Here is a 22,394-nt window from a genome sequence, read left to right as displayed (position 1 = left end):
AAAAACCAACACCCCTGCACTGCACTGCACGTCCCCGTGGTGGAACAACAAAGTGTGTGCCACGCATGTCTCTTGTGCTGCTGGCCGCTGCATCGAGCGAAGGCCCCTTTGCAAACAGCCTGGTTTCCATGCAAGGCGGTAGAGATCCCGGAGCTGCCTTGGCAAACAGCGCGGGGGTTCAGCTATCCCCACGCCTCGGCTGGGCTCTGCCCCCTGCTACGCCGCGCGACACCAGCGCTGCTCTCCTACCATACCACGCGCGCAGTTACACCTGCCCCGCACCCCGAGACGCCCTGGCGGCGGCACCGGCCCAGCCCCCGCGCCAGACGTGCAGCCGGGCACGTCCCACTTGGGCTCTGGTGGGCAGTCAGCTGGCCGAGCTCGCTCCGCCCCGCTGGCCGCACGTCAGCCGCGGAGCCCTATTTATATCCCCCCCGCGCCCCCCAGCAGCGGTACTGCAGTGGTGGCGGGGAGCGGGCCGGAGGATTAGTACCGTGCAGTCTTTGCTAGCTAGATCGCCCAGGTAAGCCGCAGGTGGGAGTAAAGCGCTGCAGCGTCCGCTTGGAGCAAGGGCAGTCCTGTGCAGAGACGCGGGGGGCCGCTAGGACGGGGTTTTTTTTGGGGGGGGGGGGCTGTTAGTTGCATAATCCGCTGAGTCATTTTTATTTTTTGTTGGGGGGGGTGAGTTATATACACCACTGGCTCATCGGTTTGTTTTGAGGGAGGGGTAGGAGGGCTCTGTGCTGCGATCCCTGAGTCACAGGGGTGGTGGGGTTTATATAACCCCCGGGGTCACTGATTGTTTTGTGCGGGAGCGTTGAATGGGTTATAATTCTTCAGTGCTCCCTGGGTCACTGCGATTTGGGTGTGAGGTATAGAGAAGGGCTACTAAACCTCTAGTAACTGAATTGCTTTTAGGGCTACATGAGTTACGGGTATATGATCCCTGGCCCACTGTAACTTTGGGGGGTGCAAGGGTTTGTTATACAACCCCTGTGCACTGGGAGGGTTATAGCAGCCCTAGGTAACAATATTTTTGGGGACGTTATGGTGATTTTGGCTGCAGTCTCTGGGTCACTGTGATTTACGAGGTGGATTGGGGCAGTGGGCACCGTGGCTACGTGCCCTGTGTTCTGAGTTCTTCCCCAAGCTGCAATATCCGCTTTAATCATAGATTGAGTCATTGCTGTGGAGCTGTTACATGCAATTATCGTTTTACTGTTGCTGACCTTTGAGCCCAGTCAGGATGCTTCCTTGCTGTGTGATGGGCATGCCCCTGGGGATGATAATGGTGCCCCACACAGATTGCAGGCTCTTGCTTAGTTGATCCCCTTTAGGGGCTTGCTTAGGGTCCCTGAGCTGCAAAGACCTGATCCTGTCTGGGGGGAGAATCCTGCGGTTGCTGGTGGCTTGGTCGCTTAGCGTGGAGGGTTGCAAAACATTCAGTGAGCCTCGTTGCTCCTCTCCAGATTACTGCACCCAGACACACCCGAGCACTTTCCCTTGGGCAACCCAGCATGATGAATTCTGGGGGGTGAAGGTGGGGCTAGCTTCTGCCTGGAGCTGGTGAGGGGAAGTGAAATCCATGTCCAGGATGGGAGTTAGCTTGGCTGGCGCTTGCAGTTCTTCCTGGCATAGGAGGCGGCTCGCCGGCAGATTAGGCATGCGAATGAAAGGAGGGTTACTCTTCCATGGGGCAGCAGACCCTGACCCCTAGTCAGGCAGAGTCAGAACTCAGCTGCTCCTTTAACACACTGTGAGGACTAATCCTCCTCTAGCCACCACCCCCTCTTCTAGTCACCACCCCCTTTTGCTGGAGCAGGACTGAGCACACACAGGACCTGAAACAGCACTGGGCTGCTTGAGGTGGTGCTCGGGCTGATCTTACCTAGATGAAACTAGGGAGCCCCCACCTTGATCAAGCAAAGCTCACTGCAGGCAGGAACACTGCAAGGGCTTGTAGGGAGCAGCCAGGGGGAGGGTGGATGGTGGTGTGTACCTACTCCTAAAATGTCAGAGACCTGTCCAACCTCTGAGCCTGTGCTGGGTGAAATTCGAGGACTCCCACCATCCCCATCTCTGCCTCTGCTCATAGAGCCCTTTGCCATGCTCTGCTTCAACAGCCTTGGCTGGCATTCCAGTTACTGCCCCTTGGTGGTGGTGTGGAGCCCAGCCATGGCCATTTGCACTTGGGTCTGGCAAGGCATTAGGCTCGGCAACCCGACAGCCCGTTCTGTGTTGGATTCCAGCTACAATACAACACCCCACTGTGTTAATCTGATGCTCTGTGAGGAAGAAGTACAGCTACGCAAACATGACACAGTGCAGGGGGAAAAACCCAATTAATATTTGTGGCAACATTTGTTTAAACAAACATGCCCAATGTTTCTACCATTGTGAAAAACAAAACCAAACCCCAACCACTGTGTTTTGGGTCAGTATCTGCTGTCTTAGATAGCTATTTCATTTGATCGGTGAAGAATGGAGCCAGTGCTGTTAGCGAAGTCTGAGTCATAGGAGTCCTCGGTTAGTTCTCTAGAGGTGGGCATTTTATAAATTACCACTGCTTTCTTATTACATGGCATCACTTTTTAAAAAAATTTTTAAACCTCGTGGTGATAGCTCTGCTTTTAGCTCCTAAATATGCCCTAACTTATAATTAATTTGCCTCGTGCTTAAGGAGACCCTTTGAAAAGCTTGTGGTTGTAAAGCACTTCCAGCAAAATCCATCTTGCAAAGCGCAAGTCCTAAAACACAACCTGGGTACAGAACCACATATTAAATAGATACAATCAAGTATTGATTTCACCTGACAATGGATCTATGCACTAGCTTTCATGCTGTGCACAGATGCTTGATTCTTCATGACTATCCCTAACTCCTTGGGTGGAATAATATCCCTGAAACGTATATTTTACAGTTGATGAAATACTTCTATTGGCTCTTGATCCAAACATGATGTATCATTTTCTATCTAAATTTTATCTTATGGAGGACTTGGCCCATGTGGAGATGCTTTAGAGCAGCAGTCCCAATCTTTACTGGTTCATGTACCACCTTTTAAAATTTTTTTTGTTGTGATGTGAAGGGATGGAACATAGCATGGTGTGGGAGCCCCTGCTTTAAAGGACAAATCTGGCCTATGGAGAAAATGTGGGTATCTCATGTTACAGTGCTCTGGGAAGCAGAGATGTTCCATGTCAAAGCCCATGACTCTGATCTCCTTGTCCACTGAGCCATACAGCTAGGGGCAAGAAATAGGAAAACTGGCATTCTTAACTTGTATTGTACTGCATAGAGGCCCTGAGGGGCCTTTCATGCTAGACTCTGTACCCCATGAACTAAAGACAGCCTGGCAGAGCTTACACTTATCATTTATCGAATGCCATAACTGTAACCTACTTTAGACAGAGGAGACAGTGAGACCCTGCTGCTTATGAGATGCAATGTGATAGGAAGATGAAGTGACTCATAGTCCCTGTGTATATGTCATACTCTAAAACACCTAAGTGATGGAGTCTGCTGTTTAGTTAAACAAAAACCCCATTATCTTTCCCTGTTCCTAGATTTCATTGGGCAAAACCTGTCCCACAGGCTTAACACAGCAAGTCCTGTTTTCCCTCCCCATACATCTGGGCAGCTATTTTTACTCACTCCCCTGGCTGCACAGAACTTGGCTACTGGGGCAAATGGCAACAGTGGCTCTCCTGGAACTTAGAGCCTGAAGACAAAGGCTGTTGGGCCACAGGGTGCCATTTCTGATTCTGCTGGGTGGTTCCTCACTCCCACTGGTAACTGCACCCTGCCTCTGTTAGAAGAGCAGCTGGAGCCTACCACACTGTTGGAGGAACTGGGAGCTGGAGTCAGTCCTTGTATCAACACCAGCAAGATTGGATGGGGTCTGAATTTGGGGGGAAAAACACTAAGGTGACTCCAGGCTAGAGTTTGAAGACCAGTACTCCCCACTGGGGTGCCTTCCTCCACAAAGACCAGTTATACTGACACCGAGTGGCAGGGGAGAATTTCCAGTGCCTATCTGTACATACTGAGAACCAGTGAAGTGCCTTTCACTTCACAGGGGTGGTCAGGATTGTCCTTCCTGTCTTTTCCTCCCCTTGGTGGGAGAGAGAAGCAGTTTATTTTGAAGTATATGTAAGTGCCTCTGAAAGGGGCCAGAATCATAGCCCCTAGCTACTGAATCCCTTCATCCACAGGACAAACAGAGCCGTAGCAGTGCAAAGTTGCACCTCTCAGTGCTGACCCTGAGGGACATGCTGTAGCTGGGGCAGGGCCGGCTCTGGCTTTTTGGCCGCCCCAAGCAAAAAAAAAAAAAAAGGGGGGGGGGGGCAGAACGGCAAAGCGCAAAAAAAAAAAAAAAAAAACCCCAAACCTGCGGTGCGGGTGCAGGGGGACTGGCGGGGGGGAGGGAGCGGGCGGTAGAGAGAGAGAGAGAAGGGGGCGGCCAGGGCTATAGCAGGGGCACTGCCATGCGGCCCCTCCCGCTGCACCGCCTCCTGCCACGAGGGCGCTCTGGTTCTCCGCTCTGCCGTCCCCTACAGGGCGGCCGGAGCGGAACAAAAAAAAAAGCGCCCTAGGATTGGGCGGAATGCCGCCTCGAACAATCTGCTGCCCCAAGCACCAGCTTGCTCAGCTGGTGCCTGGAGCCGGCCCTGAGCAGGGGGTTCATTGTTCTGGCCCGTTCTGTGTCCTGTCTTTGAGGGATGATAGTGGCTTTGTACAGCTCGTCAGAAGAAGCGGCACGTCTCTCAGATATCCATGAATAAACATGGGGGAGGGGAACACTTTCAAAAGCTTGTAGGTCACTTAAATGCTTTTGAAAAGCTTTTGCCCTATATGTTACTGCTTATGTCAGTGGAATTTGAAATTGTGTCCTAAGCCTCTTCTAGACTGAGTTCCCACATCCCAGCCAAAGTTATCCCCCATAGCCTTAAACTACTAGCAATTTGCCGGATTGGATTAAAAGTAATGGTAAACATTAAGGTTGTTTTCCAATGGGGATGTTTTACACACTTAAATAAAGGAACCAGCCCCCTAAGCTGTGGCTCAAATTAAGTAATATTTTAAAGACTTTCCCACCAAACAACTGACCATCTTTGTCAATCAAATGACATACGTGGACCATATAGTGCCAGGTACCTAACCAGCAGGTATGTGACTGAAGAACTGGATATATTACTAATGGCATATTTAAAACTCTGTTCATGAATATTCATGCTGCCTCACCAGACCCTAACTCCTATCTCCCTTGTGGTGCAACATGCAGCTGAAATAGTTATGAATGCAGAAGCCATAGCGAAACTATTCTGCTTGTACAGCCAGAGGTGCAGTGTATTCCTCGTGTAAGAATATTTTACCCAGGGGACAAAAATTAACTGGCTCATTAATGAAAATTCCTCAAATGCACCTTAAAACAAATTAACAAGAGAATTTAGGGAGTCTGGTCACCCACTCCCACTTAAATGACTGGGAAGTCTGAAGTGAGCTTTAAGTCTTTCCTGCTCATATCCTAGAACTTAAGATACGGAAAGGCCCTAGTAGGTCATTTAGGCTATGTCTACACTACAGCAGCTGCACCGATGCAACTGTGCCGCTGGAGCACTTCTGGTTAAGACGCCCTAAGCTGCTGGGAGAGAGCGCTCCTGTCAGCTTAACTCCTTCCTTCACAAGCAGCTGTAGCTATGGCTGCAGGAGAACCTCTCCCACCGACGTAACGCTGTCCCGACTGGCGCTTAGGTCGGTATACTTGCATCACTCAGGGGTGTGGATTATTCACACCCCTGAGTGCTGTAAGTTACACCAAAGTAATTTCTAGTGTAGACCTAGCTGGAGTCTAGCTCTAGTACTATGCCTGATCTACACTAGACAATTAGGTCAGCATAACTACGTTGCTCAGGGGTGGGAAAAATCCAGGAGTGGCATAGTTAAGAACTCTTCTGTCAACCTAGCTACTGCCTCCTGGGGAGGTGGATTACCTACGCCCTCCCATCTGCATAGGTAGTGGCAACACAGACCTGCTATTGCCACACAGCTGCAGTGGCACAGATGTAGCATTTTAAGTGAAGACCAGCCCCTTGCTGCTGGTGCAGTAGAATATCCGTTGCCAGACAGTGCTGTATTCTGAAACCCAGAGACGTGACTTTATTTAACTAAAAAATCGTCTATCCTAATATTGGAACATGTTACTGGAGCGCTACACCAACTGTATAATCATTGCTCATAACACCTTATTGGGGCAAATCCTAAACAGCTTGCTTTGTATATTTAAATCAATTTATAGTTATTCGTGACCCACAGGTTCTCAACGGGAATGTACACTTTGGGCCTCGCTCTTGCAAGCGGCATCAACAACTGTCTTAGTTATGTGGTCACTCCTAACTTCCTTGCTTGTGCTACATCTAGTAACAGGGTCCATGATTATATGCACATTGAGTTCACTTCAAAGCTACAGTAATAACTCATATGCTTAGAGAAATTACATGACACTTCAATTCTTTTCAGCACTACAAGATGTCTGTTAAGGAACTTCTCATTCAAAACGTTCACAAAGAGGAGCACAGTCATGCCCACAACAAGATCACTGTGGTTGGGGTTGGCGCAGTCGGCATGGCTTGTGCAATCAGCATCCTGATGAAGGTGAGTGTCAAGGTTTACCCATCCTCCATCTGGGACCAAAGAAAGCTGTGGAGAATAGCTAGAACTATTAATTTATCCGGCTGGCTTTTGCACCTTGTAAATGCCAATTGGAATATAGGTATTCACTCCTCTTTGCTATACATGAGCTAACAAATAACATTTACTATTAGAATGTTTCCCCAACAATTGCCAGCTTTCTGACTTTCATGTACAGAACCCATATTTCTGATCTAATTGGGACTGAGGCCAGATTGGATAATGAAAAAATATAATATGGAGAATAGGAAAGTGTGAGGCTGCAGTGCCGTCTAGTGGCCACAAAGATCACCCGCTTCTGGACCTGTGCGTGCTGATTGTTTGGTTAATACAGAGCCAGATAATGGAAGGTCTGATAAATGGGGTTCTACTGAAATTATCCACCCTGGGCAGATAGCTAGAATAGTTACAGAATAGATTATATCTGGATTCCAAACCTTTATTTGTACTGCTAGAATGCCTAAAGCTGTTTGGCTTTAAACAAGGAGAAAATTGAGCTGGTGAATTGTTTATTCCACTGTGTACTGGAAGTAATTCCAGCTTAGATATGAAAAATGCTGGACTGAATGTAAATGTATGTATTGCACGGAGTATGCAATGTCATTTCTAGAAAGTAATCTTTTCCTGGAACTTTTGGGGGTGGGGGACTGTGGTCTGTTCTAAATCTGAACTGCATTCTCCACACTGAATTACCAAACCATTTATTGATCATACTATGGATTACACCATGCTTGCTTTTCATTATTGTAATGTAGTCATCGTTTATAAACTGCTAGCTGTTGGAATATGCTTCATAAACCATTTGTCTTGTTCAGGTTAACATGCACGGAAACGTGTGCACTCCAGTCTAGTGACACTGTGTGAGGTGCAGTACAGATAAGAAAATTACTGCAAGTTTCAATACTCCTCCCCCCCCCCCCCCAAAAAAAGCTAGCACATTGATAGAAGTTCCAGCTAACTAAAATATTTGGTTTAGAATGAGTTTTCTGATCCTGACCAGCAACAGTTGGCTAACTACACTTAATTTATGCTGTTGCCATCTTTCTGAAGTCTGACTTCACAGATTAGTGAAACATTTTAATTCAGAAACCCAGCACACTGACTTGGTCTTTAATTGTGCTTCTGGCCTCCTGTAGGATTTGGCTGACGAACTTGCCCTTGTTGATGTCATAGAGGACAAGCTGAGAGGAGAGATGCTGGATCTCCAGCATGGCAGTCTCTTTCTTAGAACACCAAAAATTGTCTCTGGCAAAGGTTAGTGTGTTGGGGGTTTATTTTTTAAATATAGTTTCTAAATGGAGACCATCACTTCAGATACACAGTTGCTCATCCAAGTGTTACTCGATCTTCTAGTCCTAGTATTGAACAGCAGGTGTTAATCTGTTTCTGTTCATACAGAACATAAGAATGGCCATATTGGGTCAGACCAGAAGTGTCAGCTGCTTTAGAGGGAATAAGCAGAATAGGGCAACTTCAAGTGATTCTCACCCAGTCCTAGTTTCTGGCAGCTGAAGGCTTAGGCACACCCAGAGAATGGGGTGGTATCCCTAACCATCTTGGCTAATAGCCTCCGACGGACCTATCCTCCATTAACTTGTCTAGTTCTTTTTTTAACCTAATTATATTTTGGCCTTCACCATTCCATGACAACGAGTTCAAGAGGTTGACTCTGCATTGTGTGAAGTACTTTATGGATGTTAACGTGCTGCTTATTAATTAGGAAACAGGGCACAAACTCCAGATTGTGTATCGCAAATCTAAGTATAGCACTCACAACCAATCAAGTGTAAACTCCTCCAGCACCAGAACAGCCTAAACATGGAGTCTCCATTGAAGATCAGCCTTTCACACTAATTAATACGCCTCTCCTGTCTGGTGACTTACAGAGGCTCACAATACAACCACTCAAATATTACCTTACAATATGGACTACAGATGTTAATGCATGCAGCAACTCCCACCCATTTAATAAAGGCTAAACAAACACTCCTGTAATTCTAATACCTATTGTAACCACACTGGTGAGCCAGATTGATTCCAGCTATGCATTTGTCAGTATTCTGTTGACATGGGGACCTTGACACAAGATGCCCAGTCTTCCAGCATCGCGCACACCGGTCATGATTTTATAAACCTCTATCGTATTCCCCTGCCCTTACTTGTCTCTCTTCTTAATTTCTCCTCATAGGCAAGTTGTTCCATATCACTGATTGATTTGTTGCCCTTCACTGTAGCTTTTCGGGGGGAGGGAGAAATGGTTCATAGCTGCCAAATTTGAATTTGTAACTTCTCCTTAAAGCTTGTGGAGGTGAACACTCCTGTGTTCTGGAATTGGCCACTGGGGCTAGAACTTATGTTAAGAACCTTTTATTTAAAAAAAAAAAAAGTGTTTCAGCTTACCTGTATGATCCTCCTAGATCACTTTTTTTCTCTGCAGCTGGCTGATCACCACCATGACTTGTGTTCTTGTCTACCACTCCTATTGGCTATAAACAGCTCAGATCATGCCAGTTTAAATTTCACAGTAACTAGTGACTATGGCAAGTGTTAGTGCATAGTTTACTTATTTCTCAGCCAAGGAGTAATTCCTTCATCCATAGGCAGTCCCTATCAGAACAGAGGCACTTTTTTTTTTTTTTTTTTTAAATTGTAAGATGTCACCCCATACTGACACGAGCCAGAGACGCATGCAAGACCACTACCTAGACCGCCGCTATTGTCCAGATAGGCTTCTCTCTAGGGCTACCATGAGCAGCAGTGCACCCAGTATATTTCCTTTAAAGAAAACACACATTCCATGGGATGTAACATTTGAGTCTTTCCAACAGGGCTTTCTTCTCCCTCCTTCCATTGTTGGAGTCTCCAGTTACAGCTGACATGAGTCCTTGTTTCAGTGAGTGCTCTTGGGTGAATGTAAGCCAATTAAGGGAGCTGCAGACGTGGCCATATGTTTTTGCCACAGCCTGCTTTCTTCACTTGTGCTTCTTTAGCTTTTTGTGTATTGCTATTCTCACTGGCTTTTAACCAGAGACCAACAGGTCTGTCACTAGCCTGATCTATCCGCAGCAGCTTCCCATGTGTTAGGGTTGATTTGAACAGCTGTTAGAGAAGCTTTGGGAGTGTTTTAATATTTTTGTTGGCCTCCCAGTGTACATGCTCCCATTTTCAACCATCCATAAAATGTGGCTGTGAGGAGTTGTGTATCATCCGTCTGTATGAGGTGACCTGCCAAGCGAAGTTGTACATGTATTATCAGGGATTCAATGCTAGTCATTTAGCACTGGTCCAGGACCTTGTTTGGTATCTCATCTGCCCATTTGATGTTACATGGGAGAGACAGACCGGGCATGTGAAAGACAGACCGGGCATGTGAAAATGCTGTAGTTGCTTCAAGTGTCTGCTACAGTGTGTCCATGTTTCATAGCTGTAGAGAAGAGTGCTCAACACCCTCCGCACTCCAATAAAGAGCTAGTCAGGAGAAGTGGTTAGGGCACTAGCCTGAGGCTCAGGAGACCTGTGTTCAATTCTCTGCTCTGCCTCAGACATCCTGTGACCTTGGACAAGGCACTTAGTCTCTCTGCCATCTGTAGCATGGGTATAATGGTGCTTCCCTATCTCACAGGAGTGTTATGTTGATACATACTCATTTATCCCCCCATTACTATAGTATCAGAGAAACTTGTGCAGCAACAAATTGAAGCTGATGTAATTATCTCTGCTTAGCAGAAGATAACTGATTATCAGGAGAGCACTATATTCCATTAACTATGGCCTCTCAGCACCTTCAGACTTGTGAGCTCTAACTTGAGGATGGTAGTTCAGAACAAGCCTAGAGTTCCTATCTGTGGAAAGAATTAATGTTTGACACTTTCTTTGTAGACTACAGCGTGACTGCACACTCCAAGCTGGTTATCATCACAGCTGGCGCACGCCAGCAAGAAGGAGAGAGTCGTCTTAACTTGGTCCAGCGCAACGTGAACATCTTCAAATTCATCATTCCCAATGTTGTCAAGTACAGCCCTAACTGCATGCTGCTTGTCGTATCAAATCCAGGTCAGGCTTGTTAGGACTGCTTAATAAAACCCTCTCGGTTCCCTGGCTCTTATGGAATAGGGAAGCATGTTTCAGAGAGGGGAAAACTGATATAGTTTACTGGGCTGGGGATTTGAGACCACTTGCCTCAAGTTCCCAGTTCGGCCCAGAACTTAGGAAGAGGATGATGCAGTGACCTTCCCCCCCCCCCCCCCCCCCAAATCTTCACATTGCCTATTTGAGAATTAAGCCTCACCCTCCTGTTTAAACTTGCCTATAACTGCTTCTGTAAAGCTCTTGAAGCAGGACTGTGTGTAATGGAGGCTGATATTTCTTTTAGATCAATGAGTGTAATTTAAGCCTCTGTCATGCAGCTAAAAAGGTGGTTTTGCTAATAAGCAACTAGATAGATATTGGGAAGGTGTATCTCAGTTCTGTGCTCTATTCAGCATATTTAGAGTAAAAAACAAAACAACCTCCACTTGCAGATAGAACCCTCACAAGAATCAGTTGGAATAAACTGTTTGTCAAACAAGGCATTAGAATTTTTCATTAGTCTTTCATCACATCCTTTTACTAACCTGGCTATTGTATTAATAGTTGATATTTTGACCTACGTGGCCTGGAAGATCAGTGGCTTTCCTAAACACCGTGTTATTGGTAGCGGCTGCAATCTGGATTCTGCCCGTTTCCGCTACCTCATGGGAGAAAAACTGGGCATCCATTCTCTAAGCTGCCATGGGTGGATAATTGGAGAGCATGGAGATTCTAGTGGTACGTATGAAGCCCTACTTATCTTTAGCCTTATTCTATTAGTGGGTTGGGTTTTTTTTTATTTATTTATTTTTTTAATAAATCACAAATTGTGTAGTAGGGGCTCAAGACTAAAACTCTACCAAGTTCGCAGGAAACACCAATATTAAATTTTTTGCAAAGAATTGCTCATTCAGACCTTCACATGAGGCAATTTTAAGGAAACAAGCATTGCCTTCTTTAACTTAGCTGTGGAATGTGGTAACAGTAGATGATCTATATTTGACTTGGCCTGTTCTGTTAGAAAAGGTCATTACTGTAACCCAAGAAGGGCCAAAACCTGCAGACTCAATTCTCCCCAGAAGTCTCCAGCAGGGAGCTGAAGGAGTGGGAGGGTGAAGCTCTTCCTTGCAAGGGACTATTGAAAAATGCTGTTGTCAGACCGGCACTAGACTCAGTGACTGGAATTAAAATAAAGTCTTCACGTATTTTTTTGCCTCTCTCTCAAAACCTACGTTGAAGAACTTCAGTGCCGGTCTGGGCCAGGAGTACCTAGGAGTATTGTTTTTGTTCAACACACCTTCAAGTGATTGTTGAAACAGCATTGTCTGGGAAGGGGAGACTTCAAAATTCCTTTCCCTTCTCACCTCCCCAACCCCTCATGAAACTATCTAAATAGTCCCTTATTGACAATTCATTCCTTGACCAATAAAAAACCCAAACTGACCACCTTTAACCTTGAGATGCCAAATGTAAAGAAACGGGCTCAGACACTCAAACAGGACTAGGTTCACGAGACTTATTTTAATCCTGTAAGATATATAAACCTTAATTTTAACATTTTAAAAAAAGGAAATTCATACATCCAAGCTGCAATGGCACTTGTATGGCAACAGATTCACTCTACCAAGTGCTACGCTAATTGTCCATTTATATTTGGGTAGAGTGAAATTAGGATTTGTCTGGTGGATTGATAACTGCTCTATACTGTGAAGTAACTCGTTAATTTTGTGTATTTATCTTAGTACCTGTCTGGAGTGGAGTTAATGTTGCTGGTGTCTCCCTGAAGGCTCTGTACCCTGACCTAGGAACTGATGCAGACAAAGAGCATTGGAAAGAGGTCCACAAACAGGTGGTGGACAGGTAAAGAGCAATTTTACACTAGAACAAGTTGCTTTACTCTTAAATGGCACAGAATTATAGTACATAATGTCGAATGGAGCAAATATGTTGTCTCTAACCAGCTGTGCTCAGTTATGGTATAAGTATCTGCTGCAGTATCAGCATAACAGTAACAAATGTGAAGATACGGAAAAGATACAATTTAAAATAGGGATGCCTTGGTGGCTAACATTCACCAGTCTAATGGAGAAAACATGTTAATGATCTCTGGTGAGCTGCAATCTTGTATGCCCAAGAACTCTTACATAGATGGGAGTAATAATGAACCTCTAATTTTTTTTCAGTGCAGAGAACCCAATACTTTAAATCTGGTTAATAGGTACCTTGGTGCTTGACTGATTTTAAACAAAATGGGTGGAATTTTCAGAAGTGCTTAATCCTGTAGAAGGGCACAAGTCCTGCTAAAAGTCAGTGGGACCGGTGCAGCTGAGTTAGGTGATTTTTTTTAAATCATATCCATTGTCTTAAGATTCCATAATCCAAGTTATAACAAACTTCAGTTTAACCATTTTGTTTTTAGAAAATGTAAAGCAAGTTCTTTACCTTTGCAGTGCCTATGAGGTGATCAAGTTGAAGGGATACACATCATGGGCTATTGGTCTCTCTGTGGCAGATCTAGCTGAAACTATTATGAAGAACCTAAAGAGGGTGCACCCAATTTCTACTATGGTAAAGGTAAGCAGCAGCTTGTTAAAATAGAGAAACTTCCACCATTCTTGTGTTAAGAGGTAAACTAATTTACAGCTGTACATATTAATAGCCAGAGCTACCTAATTTCCTGTGAAATTTGGTTAACAGTTTAGACCACTGGCTTAAAGGAAGTAGTAACCTGATGGGCTAATACTTGAAAAAATAAAGTAAACCAAGGTTGTAAAAACCATGTAATCTAGTAATATCCTTCTGTTTCCTTTTCAGGGCATGTATGGAATACATGATGATGTCTTCCTAAGTGTTCCGTGTGTGTTGGGAAATAGTGGCATTACAGATGTAGTAAAGATGACTCTGAAGAGTGAGGAGGAAGAGAAGCTACGGAAGAGTGCAGATACACTTTGGGGAATCCAGAAGGAACTGCAGTTTTAATTCTTCTGTCCTAGCACTTCACTATACAACAGTATAGGGGATTTGTCTGTTGCACTTTTCAAGTAGATCAAGTCCTTTGATGTAGGTTACTGACTAGAAACATTTAAAGCTAAAATCTATGAACAACTCAGTTTCCTGAAATTAGAGTAGGAAACTGTTCTGTGGCTTTTCCTATTCACCAAAACCAGTATTTGTAGCCAGAGGTGGATCACAACCTATCATTTACAGTTACGTGGTGTAAAGTAGATCTAGCACTCCTTGTAAAACACTGCCTAGCAAAATCCTCTGCCTCTTTCTCAGCTTCATGTCAGTTCAGAAGAATATAATTGGTTTCACAACTGTGTAATAAATGTAGACACCAATGTATTTCTTGTATTACAAAAGATGGGGGGAAGAGGGGGGCAAACCAACTCTGACCAACTTTCTGACTGATAGATTAAAGATCTCAACTTGTTGCAGGTCCAAATGTATTTTCTTAACTGCTTTGGAATCTCTGTGCATACCTTTTCTGGAGAACTTAATTTTTGTGTACTATACTGGAATAGCTGTAAATCTGGTTCCTAGAAATGTAAAAACCAGGACTTCTGTATACAACAAGTAAAGGCCACTGCAAGCATTCAACTGTACCAGCCCTAACACCAAATAAACCATGAACTGCTACTTCTGTTTCCTTGTCTAATTTTACTTTAGGGCTCAAACATGGCTTTTGTAAAGGGAATGGATCACACAAAGTTGCCCTGTTCAGAGTTGTCCCTTTAAAACATGGAACTAGCCCCTTTCAGAGGCAGGATACTGGGCGAGATTTAAGTCAGCCTGATGCAGAGAGGAGTACACCTCCACAAAAGCTTGATATTTAAATCCAGCTTCTCAGTATGAACACAGCCTCTGTTTCTATAGCCCCATTATCTCAAACCTTAGCTAGTTAATATTCAGTTAAGGGGGGGGTTCTTTTTTACTAACTCATTAGTTATTACATAAAAAATCTCAGTAAATAGCTGAGCAGAGACTACAGGGGCTCAGTACTCTTGAATAGCATGTTTTCTATATTTTCACATGTAAAATATGGATTTAGTAGCTGAACTTTTGGCACTCGAGGTTAAGACTAAAACACACAAAATACTTCAAGTTTTAGCTTAAATAGCAAGGATACACTTCAAAAATAAACCAATGCAAACTACATTCTAAAAGAAAAACACGGGCATTTTTTCCTTACCTGAAAAACTGAACTGAGACTAATGCTGCAATCTGTGTTAATGGGATCCATCCTCTCTCCACAGGTGATTGACAGGCAAATGAATCAGAACAAAGGTATGCCATAATAGGAGTCTCTGCTGCTAGTGCATACATAGAAGCAGGCTAGCAGCTTCCCTAAAACTTAATGCACTAATAGAAGCTGTTAACAAACCATACAGAACAGCAATAAGAGGGGGGGAATGGATTACTATAGATACTCACTGAAAACCTTATTAAAGGTCGGGAGGGAAAAAGGTCACCTTTTTTGTAGGGAATACCTCCAAGTACTCTACTAATAAGGGCCCTAAATTCTAGTAGCAAGCTGACTTTAGTCAAGATGTATCTTTCTTCCTTCAAGAAAAAAATAAATTGGATTAGTGAGTTACAGCCCTTGGACTGTAATTTAAAGAAACAGACCACAAGTGCAGGATCCTTTGTCCCACTTTAGATCCAGAAAGAAAGTAGGGAGGTATACACAGCTCCTGATTAATGTGAAAGCTGGGCATGTTTCTCAGGACCAGTTAGTTGGAGGAAAAATAATTACTGGAGATTTGGGAAGGGGGGGGGGGGGGGAAAGAAAGCAGTTTCTTGTACTTACCTGACAGTAAAAAAACCTCAACCAAAACTGCAATCTTGAATGAAAGAAAACCTAAAGGACTAGTGGCCATAGATCCAACTCCAGAATAAGCAGCTCATGTCATCTGCATTAAACTCCTCATGGAGGTGTCTTCAGAGTCAGACTCCAATAAGGATGAGGCAATTTCCCTTCATCAGACTCTTTTGGAAGATACACATGGATTTCTTTGGCCTCTTACAAGAGGAAGGTTATTTCATTTAGCATGAAAACAGGGCAGTTTGCTTAGGGAAGTGTGAGTGCTCCTTGTTTTGGGCCCTTTAGAGTATATGACCTCTGCACTTCATCTGAATGAGAAAAGGACAGGGAAAATTTGGTTTCCATGAAGGATTTGTTGAGGTAGCCCACACCAGCCCTAATCTAAGGAAGCAAAGCTAATTAGACACATAGGAAAAGAGCAGGATCCATTAGTGTTGATTATAGAAAGCAATTTGCAGCATAAACAATTTAAAGGAAATAGATTTGTTTCAAGCTTCCATGAGGTGATTATGAGTAAAAGCGTTCTGTATCTCAGCTTAATTTTTCAGGTTAATGTTCCCTATTTTGTCTAGCTGTTTTTACAAACTGCAAGACTACCAGTGAGTGATATTTGATTGTAATATCTAGATAGAATGGAGGAAAAAATCACCACAGTTTTTGCTATGGTCACCCTGCTCTTTCATTAGTTTATATTAAACTTTAAAATGACATACCAGCCATACTTAAAGCAACTGTGTTTATTCTTCCTAGTTCTGGACATCAAAGAAAAGATGTTTCCAGGTCTCAGCAATATATTATTGATATGTATTTTTGTTAGTGAAATAAAAAGTTGCACAAACTAGGAAGATGTATCTGTTTGCAAAGGAAGTATATATTCTACATAAAAACATAAGAAAAAAAAACTATGCAACAAGTTTTATTTAGCATTAATCCACCAACACAATAAAGGTTACAGGGAATAGAAAGTGCATTAATAAAAGCTAGTCTTTACCAAAAAGAAAATATATTATTAATTCAAAATATCTTACACTTGAATGATGTAATAACTTATTCTGGGCACCTACTGATTAAAAGAAAGAGAGAGTGACTGTTTCATAAGAAGCCCTACTTCCCAGTTAAAGTCTGAGAGGTCAGTACAAATCACTGAGTCCAGCAGTCTTTCTTGCCTTCTGCATTAGCGCCCTCAGCTGGAATTGCTTGCGCGACAGAAGACGTACATGCTGGGGAAAGAGAAGATACAATTTAGTGTAGCCATCAACTTTATGCCCTTCATTACAATCAGAGATTATCTGCAATCCAAAATTTTAATACTTTGGATAATCTGAGAGCCAAATGTGATGTTTATTTTTGGAAATGAATATTTAGACTTTCAGGGCCAAATCCTGATTTGAGTAAACCTCAAGATATGTCCCAAAGTAAAATACTTTACACTTTCTGCAAACTGCAACACATAGTTCATTGCTATTTCTTAGCAAATAAATTGCTATCAAATTAAATTATCATTCACTATGGTTTATTTTTAGTGAATTAAGTATCCGGTAAAAATGTATTCAGATGTATGGAGAGTGTCAGAGAAAAACAGAGTTCTCACTCTCTTTGGTTGGGTGCAGCAAAGTCAGATACTTTATTCTCAAGCAATTGCGTAGAGGGAGAGAGTGCACTAGGACACAGGGTTTCCCCCTCCTAGGCAGGTCTCTCTCCAGGTAAACAATTACAGTAAGCATTTATACCTTTTGTTACATACAATAATGAGCAACAGCTGCATTTTGTTTATACATAGGTCATCCTGATATCTTATTTTCACATCTATTTAGACAGTCTACATTCCATACTTATCTACACAAGGTCACAGGAACTTCTCACACAGTTCTTTCCCATTCGCCTCACACAATCCTCGCTTCTACAAATCTCGCATTATTAGGCTAACAGCTAGCCCGACTCTTGCTCACAGAAGACACTGTTTGCATTGAAATCCCCTCAAATTCCTGTCAGTTCTTGCTCTACTTCCACAAGAGTATAACAAATTAAATTGAATCACTGGAGATTATCATTGTGCCTCCCATGAGACAATACTTGTCTGAAGCTGGGGTGAAGACCACACTGGTGAATGCAACAGCCAAGCTGCTCTCTCCATACATGGGATGCTAAAGATGAATCCCAGATTTGAAGTCTCAGCCCAAATTGGAATGTCAGTGAACTTCTATTATTAGAAAAAAGAACCAATAGTATTTATTTCCTGACTGATTGCCTAGGTGCACACTACTAGACTTTTGAGTCCCTTAGGCATTGTATTTGAGAAATATAAAAGGAGTATTAACTAAGATGGGTACACAACAATTAGCTTTAAAAGTTAAATAGTTTTATTGAATCAGTTTAATTTTAATACTTTGTTTCAAAATCACTGGATTTATTCACCTGCAAAATAAAGGTGGGGTATCTTTTTGCCCACCCCATGGCATTTTTTATCCTGATCCTTAATTAAACATTTCGCCTATCAACTTCCCTTTAAATGCTTTGACCTAGAAGTTAAGACAAGACTATGATCAGCAACTCCAAACCCTCTGCTTTTCCTTCCTGCACCCCAAGACAGTCATTAAGTGGGTTGGCAAAATGCCTGGTTGCTCAGTTAACTGGTCAAAATCAAGTCACTCTGAATATCTGCTATATGCCTCCCATCTAATTAGAAGGATTTCTTATGCACAGGGCCAAAAGATGTTTGAAATACTTGTGAATTATAATTCCAAAAAGTTTGGATCAATATTTCCATGCTACCTGTTAGGTTATAAATGAAAACAGACTCATAGGGATGAGGCCTTTTATTGCACTAGCCATTAAAAAATATCTATACTACCATTCCATGCTGGAGATACGTTTTTTAAAAGTAAATCAATGTGGTGTTAGCTACCTTTTTATGGAATGGAAAGCTGGTCAGATTTGTTACAATTCCTGTTTCTAAGTTGAGTGAAGGCTTAAAGGCATACCAAATGCAGAACACTACAATTTAGCGTGCCTTTACACCACTGGAAAGCAGAGAGATACTAAAAAAGAGAAATGACTTCAGTAAACTATTTCCTAGATTTAGGCTTCCCCAGGTATGCAACTGGTTCCACACAGGTGGACCCCTGCATCCTTCACAACTTCACGCCACCCTTCCTAACCTAGTAACTTACTGTGACATATATCACTTCCTTTGCTCTGCCAATGTCGCAAGCCCTTACTGCGAGCCTGTCAGCTTCTCCTGTAAAAAGCCTCCAGGCTTTCTCCCACATGCACCTTGTCTTCCTTCAAATGCCTCCCTTAAGACCCACCTCTGCTGTAATGCCTATAAAACCCAGCCTGATAACCACAGCTAAGCAGATGACAAGCTGCGACTGTCCTCTTCCCCTTCTTTCCCTTTTCTATACCCCACCTATAAAAATAGATCACTGCCACATTGAGCTAATAAGCTATGTCAAATCTTCACCATACTCATAAATAAACAAATCCATAGGCAGGCAGTGGTAATGAGCAGTTTCTCTTTTATAGAAGTGGCTTCTGGGTATCTCTTTGTCTATCCATACATATGGTTTGCTTGCCTCAGAATCAGACAACCTCCAATAGCCAACTGAAGTCAATGCCTAAAACAGTGTTTTTCATTCTGTCCTCTTACTCATCTTTTAGTATCCGGCTATGTCTTGATCCAAAGCCACCCAAGCATTTGAAACTCTGCTTGGAATAGAAAAATCCGATGTAAGGAAGAAAAAGATGAACACAGTGGAGTATTAGGCTATGGGAAATGAGTTGGTGGTCTGCGTCCATTTCTGTATCCACACTACCACAAACTCTTAGTTAGCTGTTTCAGCAAAGGCACCAAGTCTAGAATGAGGGTGGAGACTGACTGAATAACTGCTTACCTTTACACTTAGTTTCTCCACAATCAGGGTGAAGGTATATTGATAAAGCAAGGTGGGCACACTGGCACTGCCACCATTACACCTGGCCTATTAACACAGGACTTTAGTCTACAATGCTGTTAACTAGGGACATTTCACAAGCACTGACATTCCTTTTATTAACTGAAGTTCTCTTTTTAAAAAAATGCAGACATTTTTAGACCTACTGGTTCCCCTTTGGCCAAAAAAGCCCAGCAACACAATCTCGGGACAGACACAGGAATTTTCAGTGCCAAAACATTAGTCAAATACGTAACTTTCAATGCACATTCAAAAGTGTCTTGAGAAACCTACCTTTAGAAAGACATCTAGGTCAATAACCCCACGTCTCAATGCTTCTCCCAAGTAAAAGATGGTGTCTTCAATGGCATTTTCCTCTGCATATAAGTTCAGGATCTGTTTGTAAAGTGGTGCTGTTGGAATGATAACTTCATCTATGTCATTATTTTCTGACTGATTTTCCATTTTCTCCAGTGCAGAACTAAGTTCTTCATCTTTTTTCTTCAGAAGTTCAATGTTCTTATCGACTTCAGCCTAAAAAAATATTTAAAATACTTGTTCTGTTAAAGTTCTTGAGATCCAGAGGACCTCTTACATTTTACTTTGATACACATTTGAAGAACTCTAGTTGGCTCAGTTTCTTTGCTCACTTGTATTAGGGTTTTACTCTGTAAATTCTACCACCACATAGATTGGATATTTCCTCTAATTTAAAGCTGAATGCTTTTTTAAAATGTATAAATAGGAATAAGAGTGATTACTTATTTTATACTATACTGGCTACGGTTATGCCACGATTCATTTACCTGGTAGCAACCCCATAGTTAAGATTGTGTTTGTTTCATACTTAAACAGGACAGAAATTCCTCCATTTTGCACTTTAATGATTGAATTTGGTTTACAATTTTAGCACAATAATCCTTCAGAGGGCAACTGAATTTTTCATATACTTTTAAAGTTTATAATAACTATTACAAAGAAAACACTGAAAAATGCTCCTTCCTTTCTGTAATTTTGTCCTGCTTTCCTCACTTTTTCTTAGGTCCCTCTAGTTAAAGAAGCAAAATCCCCACAAGTTTCAAAATAGGGATTACACATAGATCTGGATAATATCTTGGACATAAGATACTTTTGATCTTGTAAAGTTAACCCACAAAAATAGTTATCCCCCTTCATTCAAGATAACCTACAGTTAAGTTTTGTCAAGATTAGCCTATAATTGTCCAGTTCTAACAGCTACTCCCATTCTCCAGTGCTGCAAGGCTCTCTTGCAGACTTATTGGCTCTGACTCAACACAGAGACCCCGTGGAGGCAAGATGGCAAGCAGGGGATGGGGAAGAGATGTAGTTCAGAAACCAAGATAGGATGAGCAAAAATGTGGGAGGCCAGAATGAGTGCTGCTTGTGGAGACATAATGAGATATTAGCAAGTATGAGGACTAGTTTAACAGGGATATGTGGGCATGAGGGATGGAAGAGGCTTTTTGTTGTTGGGGGTGGGGGCTGTTGGCTTGAGGGTCCAGGGCTATGCAGGGAGACTGAGGTAGGGATGGAGTCCAGTGCCTCTATGCCATGACACTGGAGACTGAAGTGCTTCCCAGTGCTGTTGCCACAGTGCACCAAAGAGCTGAGACAGGGGCAAGGATTGGGAAGTGACTGTTTTTATGCTGAGGTACTGGCACATGAATGGCTCCTTCTGGTGCTGCTGCTGCCACAGCTTCCTAGTATACCAATGCAGCAGTACCAGGAGGAGCCTCTGATGTGCAGAAGTCTCCATGCAGAGGTTCTAGGCCCCATCCCCCACCAGACTACTCTAATCCCCTCCCCTCCTGAAACTCCTGTTCAATCTCCCCGTGCACCATGGACGAGCGCCACAGGCAGTTGAAGGAAGGTGAGCAGCCACACACAGTGAGGGGCATAGTGTGAGTGAGGTTAAGAGCATAGGAACAGCCATACTTGGTCAGACCAATAGTCCATCTAGCCCAGTATCCTGTCTTCCAACAGTGGACAGTGCCTGGTGCTTCAGAGGGAATGAACAGCACAGGCAATTACCGAGTGATCCATCCCCCGTTGTCCACCCCCAGCTTCTGGCAGTCAAAGGCTAGGCGCACACAGAGCGTATGGCTGCATTTCTGACTATCTTTGCGAATAGCCATTGATGGACCTATCCTTCATGAACTTATTGAATTCTTCTTTGACCCCACTTATACTTTTGGCCTTCACAACATCGCTGGCAATGAGTTCCACAGTTGACTGTGCGTTTTGTGAAGAATTACTTCCTTTGGTTTGTTTTAAACTTGCTGCCTATTCATTTCATTGGGTGGCCCCTGCTTCTTGTGTTATGTGAAGGAGTAAATAACACTTATTCACTTTCTCCATACCATTCATGATTTTATAGACTCCCCTTAGTTGTCACTTTTCCAAGCAGCAAAGTCCCAGTCTTTTTAATCTTTCCTCACATAGAAGCTGTTCCATACTCCTAATCATTTTTGTTGCCCATCTCTGTACCTTTTCCAATTCTAATGTATCTTTTTTGAGATGGGGCAACCAGAACTGTGTGCAATATTCCAGGTGTGGATGTACCACGGATTTTTATAGTGGCATTTTTCTGTCTTTTCTATCCCTTTCCTAATGGTTCTTAACATTGTTAGCTTTTTTGACTGCTGCCACACATTGAGTGGTGCCACTTCCCGCAGCTCCCATTGGCTGGGAACGGCAAACCGTGGACACTGGGAGCTGAGGGGCTCCGTGCCTGCAGACGCTCCAAGTAAACAAAACGTCCCGACCCGCCAGCCGCTTACCCTGACGGGCCGGGAGCCAAAGTTTGCTGACCCCTGCTATATTTTAAAAGCTGGCATCACAAGAAATACTCAAAAGTT

The 22,394-nt window shown here is 43.3% G+C and overlaps 2 protein-coding genes across 2 annotated transcripts in view; one reads left to right on the top strand and one right to left on the bottom strand.

The window, feature by feature from the left end:
* Positions 1-434: 434 nt before the first annotated feature.
* Positions 435-14,396, top strand: LOC135877182 (L-lactate dehydrogenase A chain). Its single transcript, XM_065402561.1, has 8 exons — positions 435-523; positions 6,520-6,654; positions 7,827-7,944; positions 10,570-10,743; positions 11,323-11,496; positions 12,501-12,618; positions 13,209-13,332; positions 13,573-14,396. The coding sequence occupies exons 2-8, from the start codon at positions 6,529-6,531 to the stop codon at positions 13,735-13,737; spliced, it is 999 nt and encodes a 332-aa protein (XP_065258633.1). The 5' UTR covers positions 435-523; positions 6,520-6,528; the 3' UTR covers positions 13,738-14,396.
* Positions 14,397-16,483: 2,087 nt separating this feature from the next.
* Positions 16,484-22,394, bottom strand: part of TSG101 (tumor susceptibility 101) — a 53,294-nt gene continuing 47,383 nt past the window's right edge. Inside the window, exons 9-10 of the mRNA XM_065402736.1 lie at positions 19,810-20,049; positions 16,484-16,803 (exon numbers count right to left, since the gene is read on the bottom strand). Coding sequence (XP_065258808.1) covers positions 16,714-16,803; positions 19,810-20,049 — 330 coding nt within the window. The 3' untranslated portion in view covers positions 16,484-16,713. The remainder of the gene's footprint in view (positions 16,804-19,809; positions 20,050-22,394) is intronic.

Source organism: Emys orbicularis, chromosome 4 (genome assembly GCF_028017835.1).
Source record: "Emys orbicularis isolate rEmyOrb1 chromosome 4, rEmyOrb1.hap1, whole genome shotgun sequence".
In the NCBI taxonomy this organism is placed as follows: domain Eukaryota; kingdom Metazoa; phylum Chordata; order Testudines; family Emydidae; genus Emys; species Emys orbicularis.
This window is presented reverse-complemented; position numbering and strand designations above follow the sequence as displayed.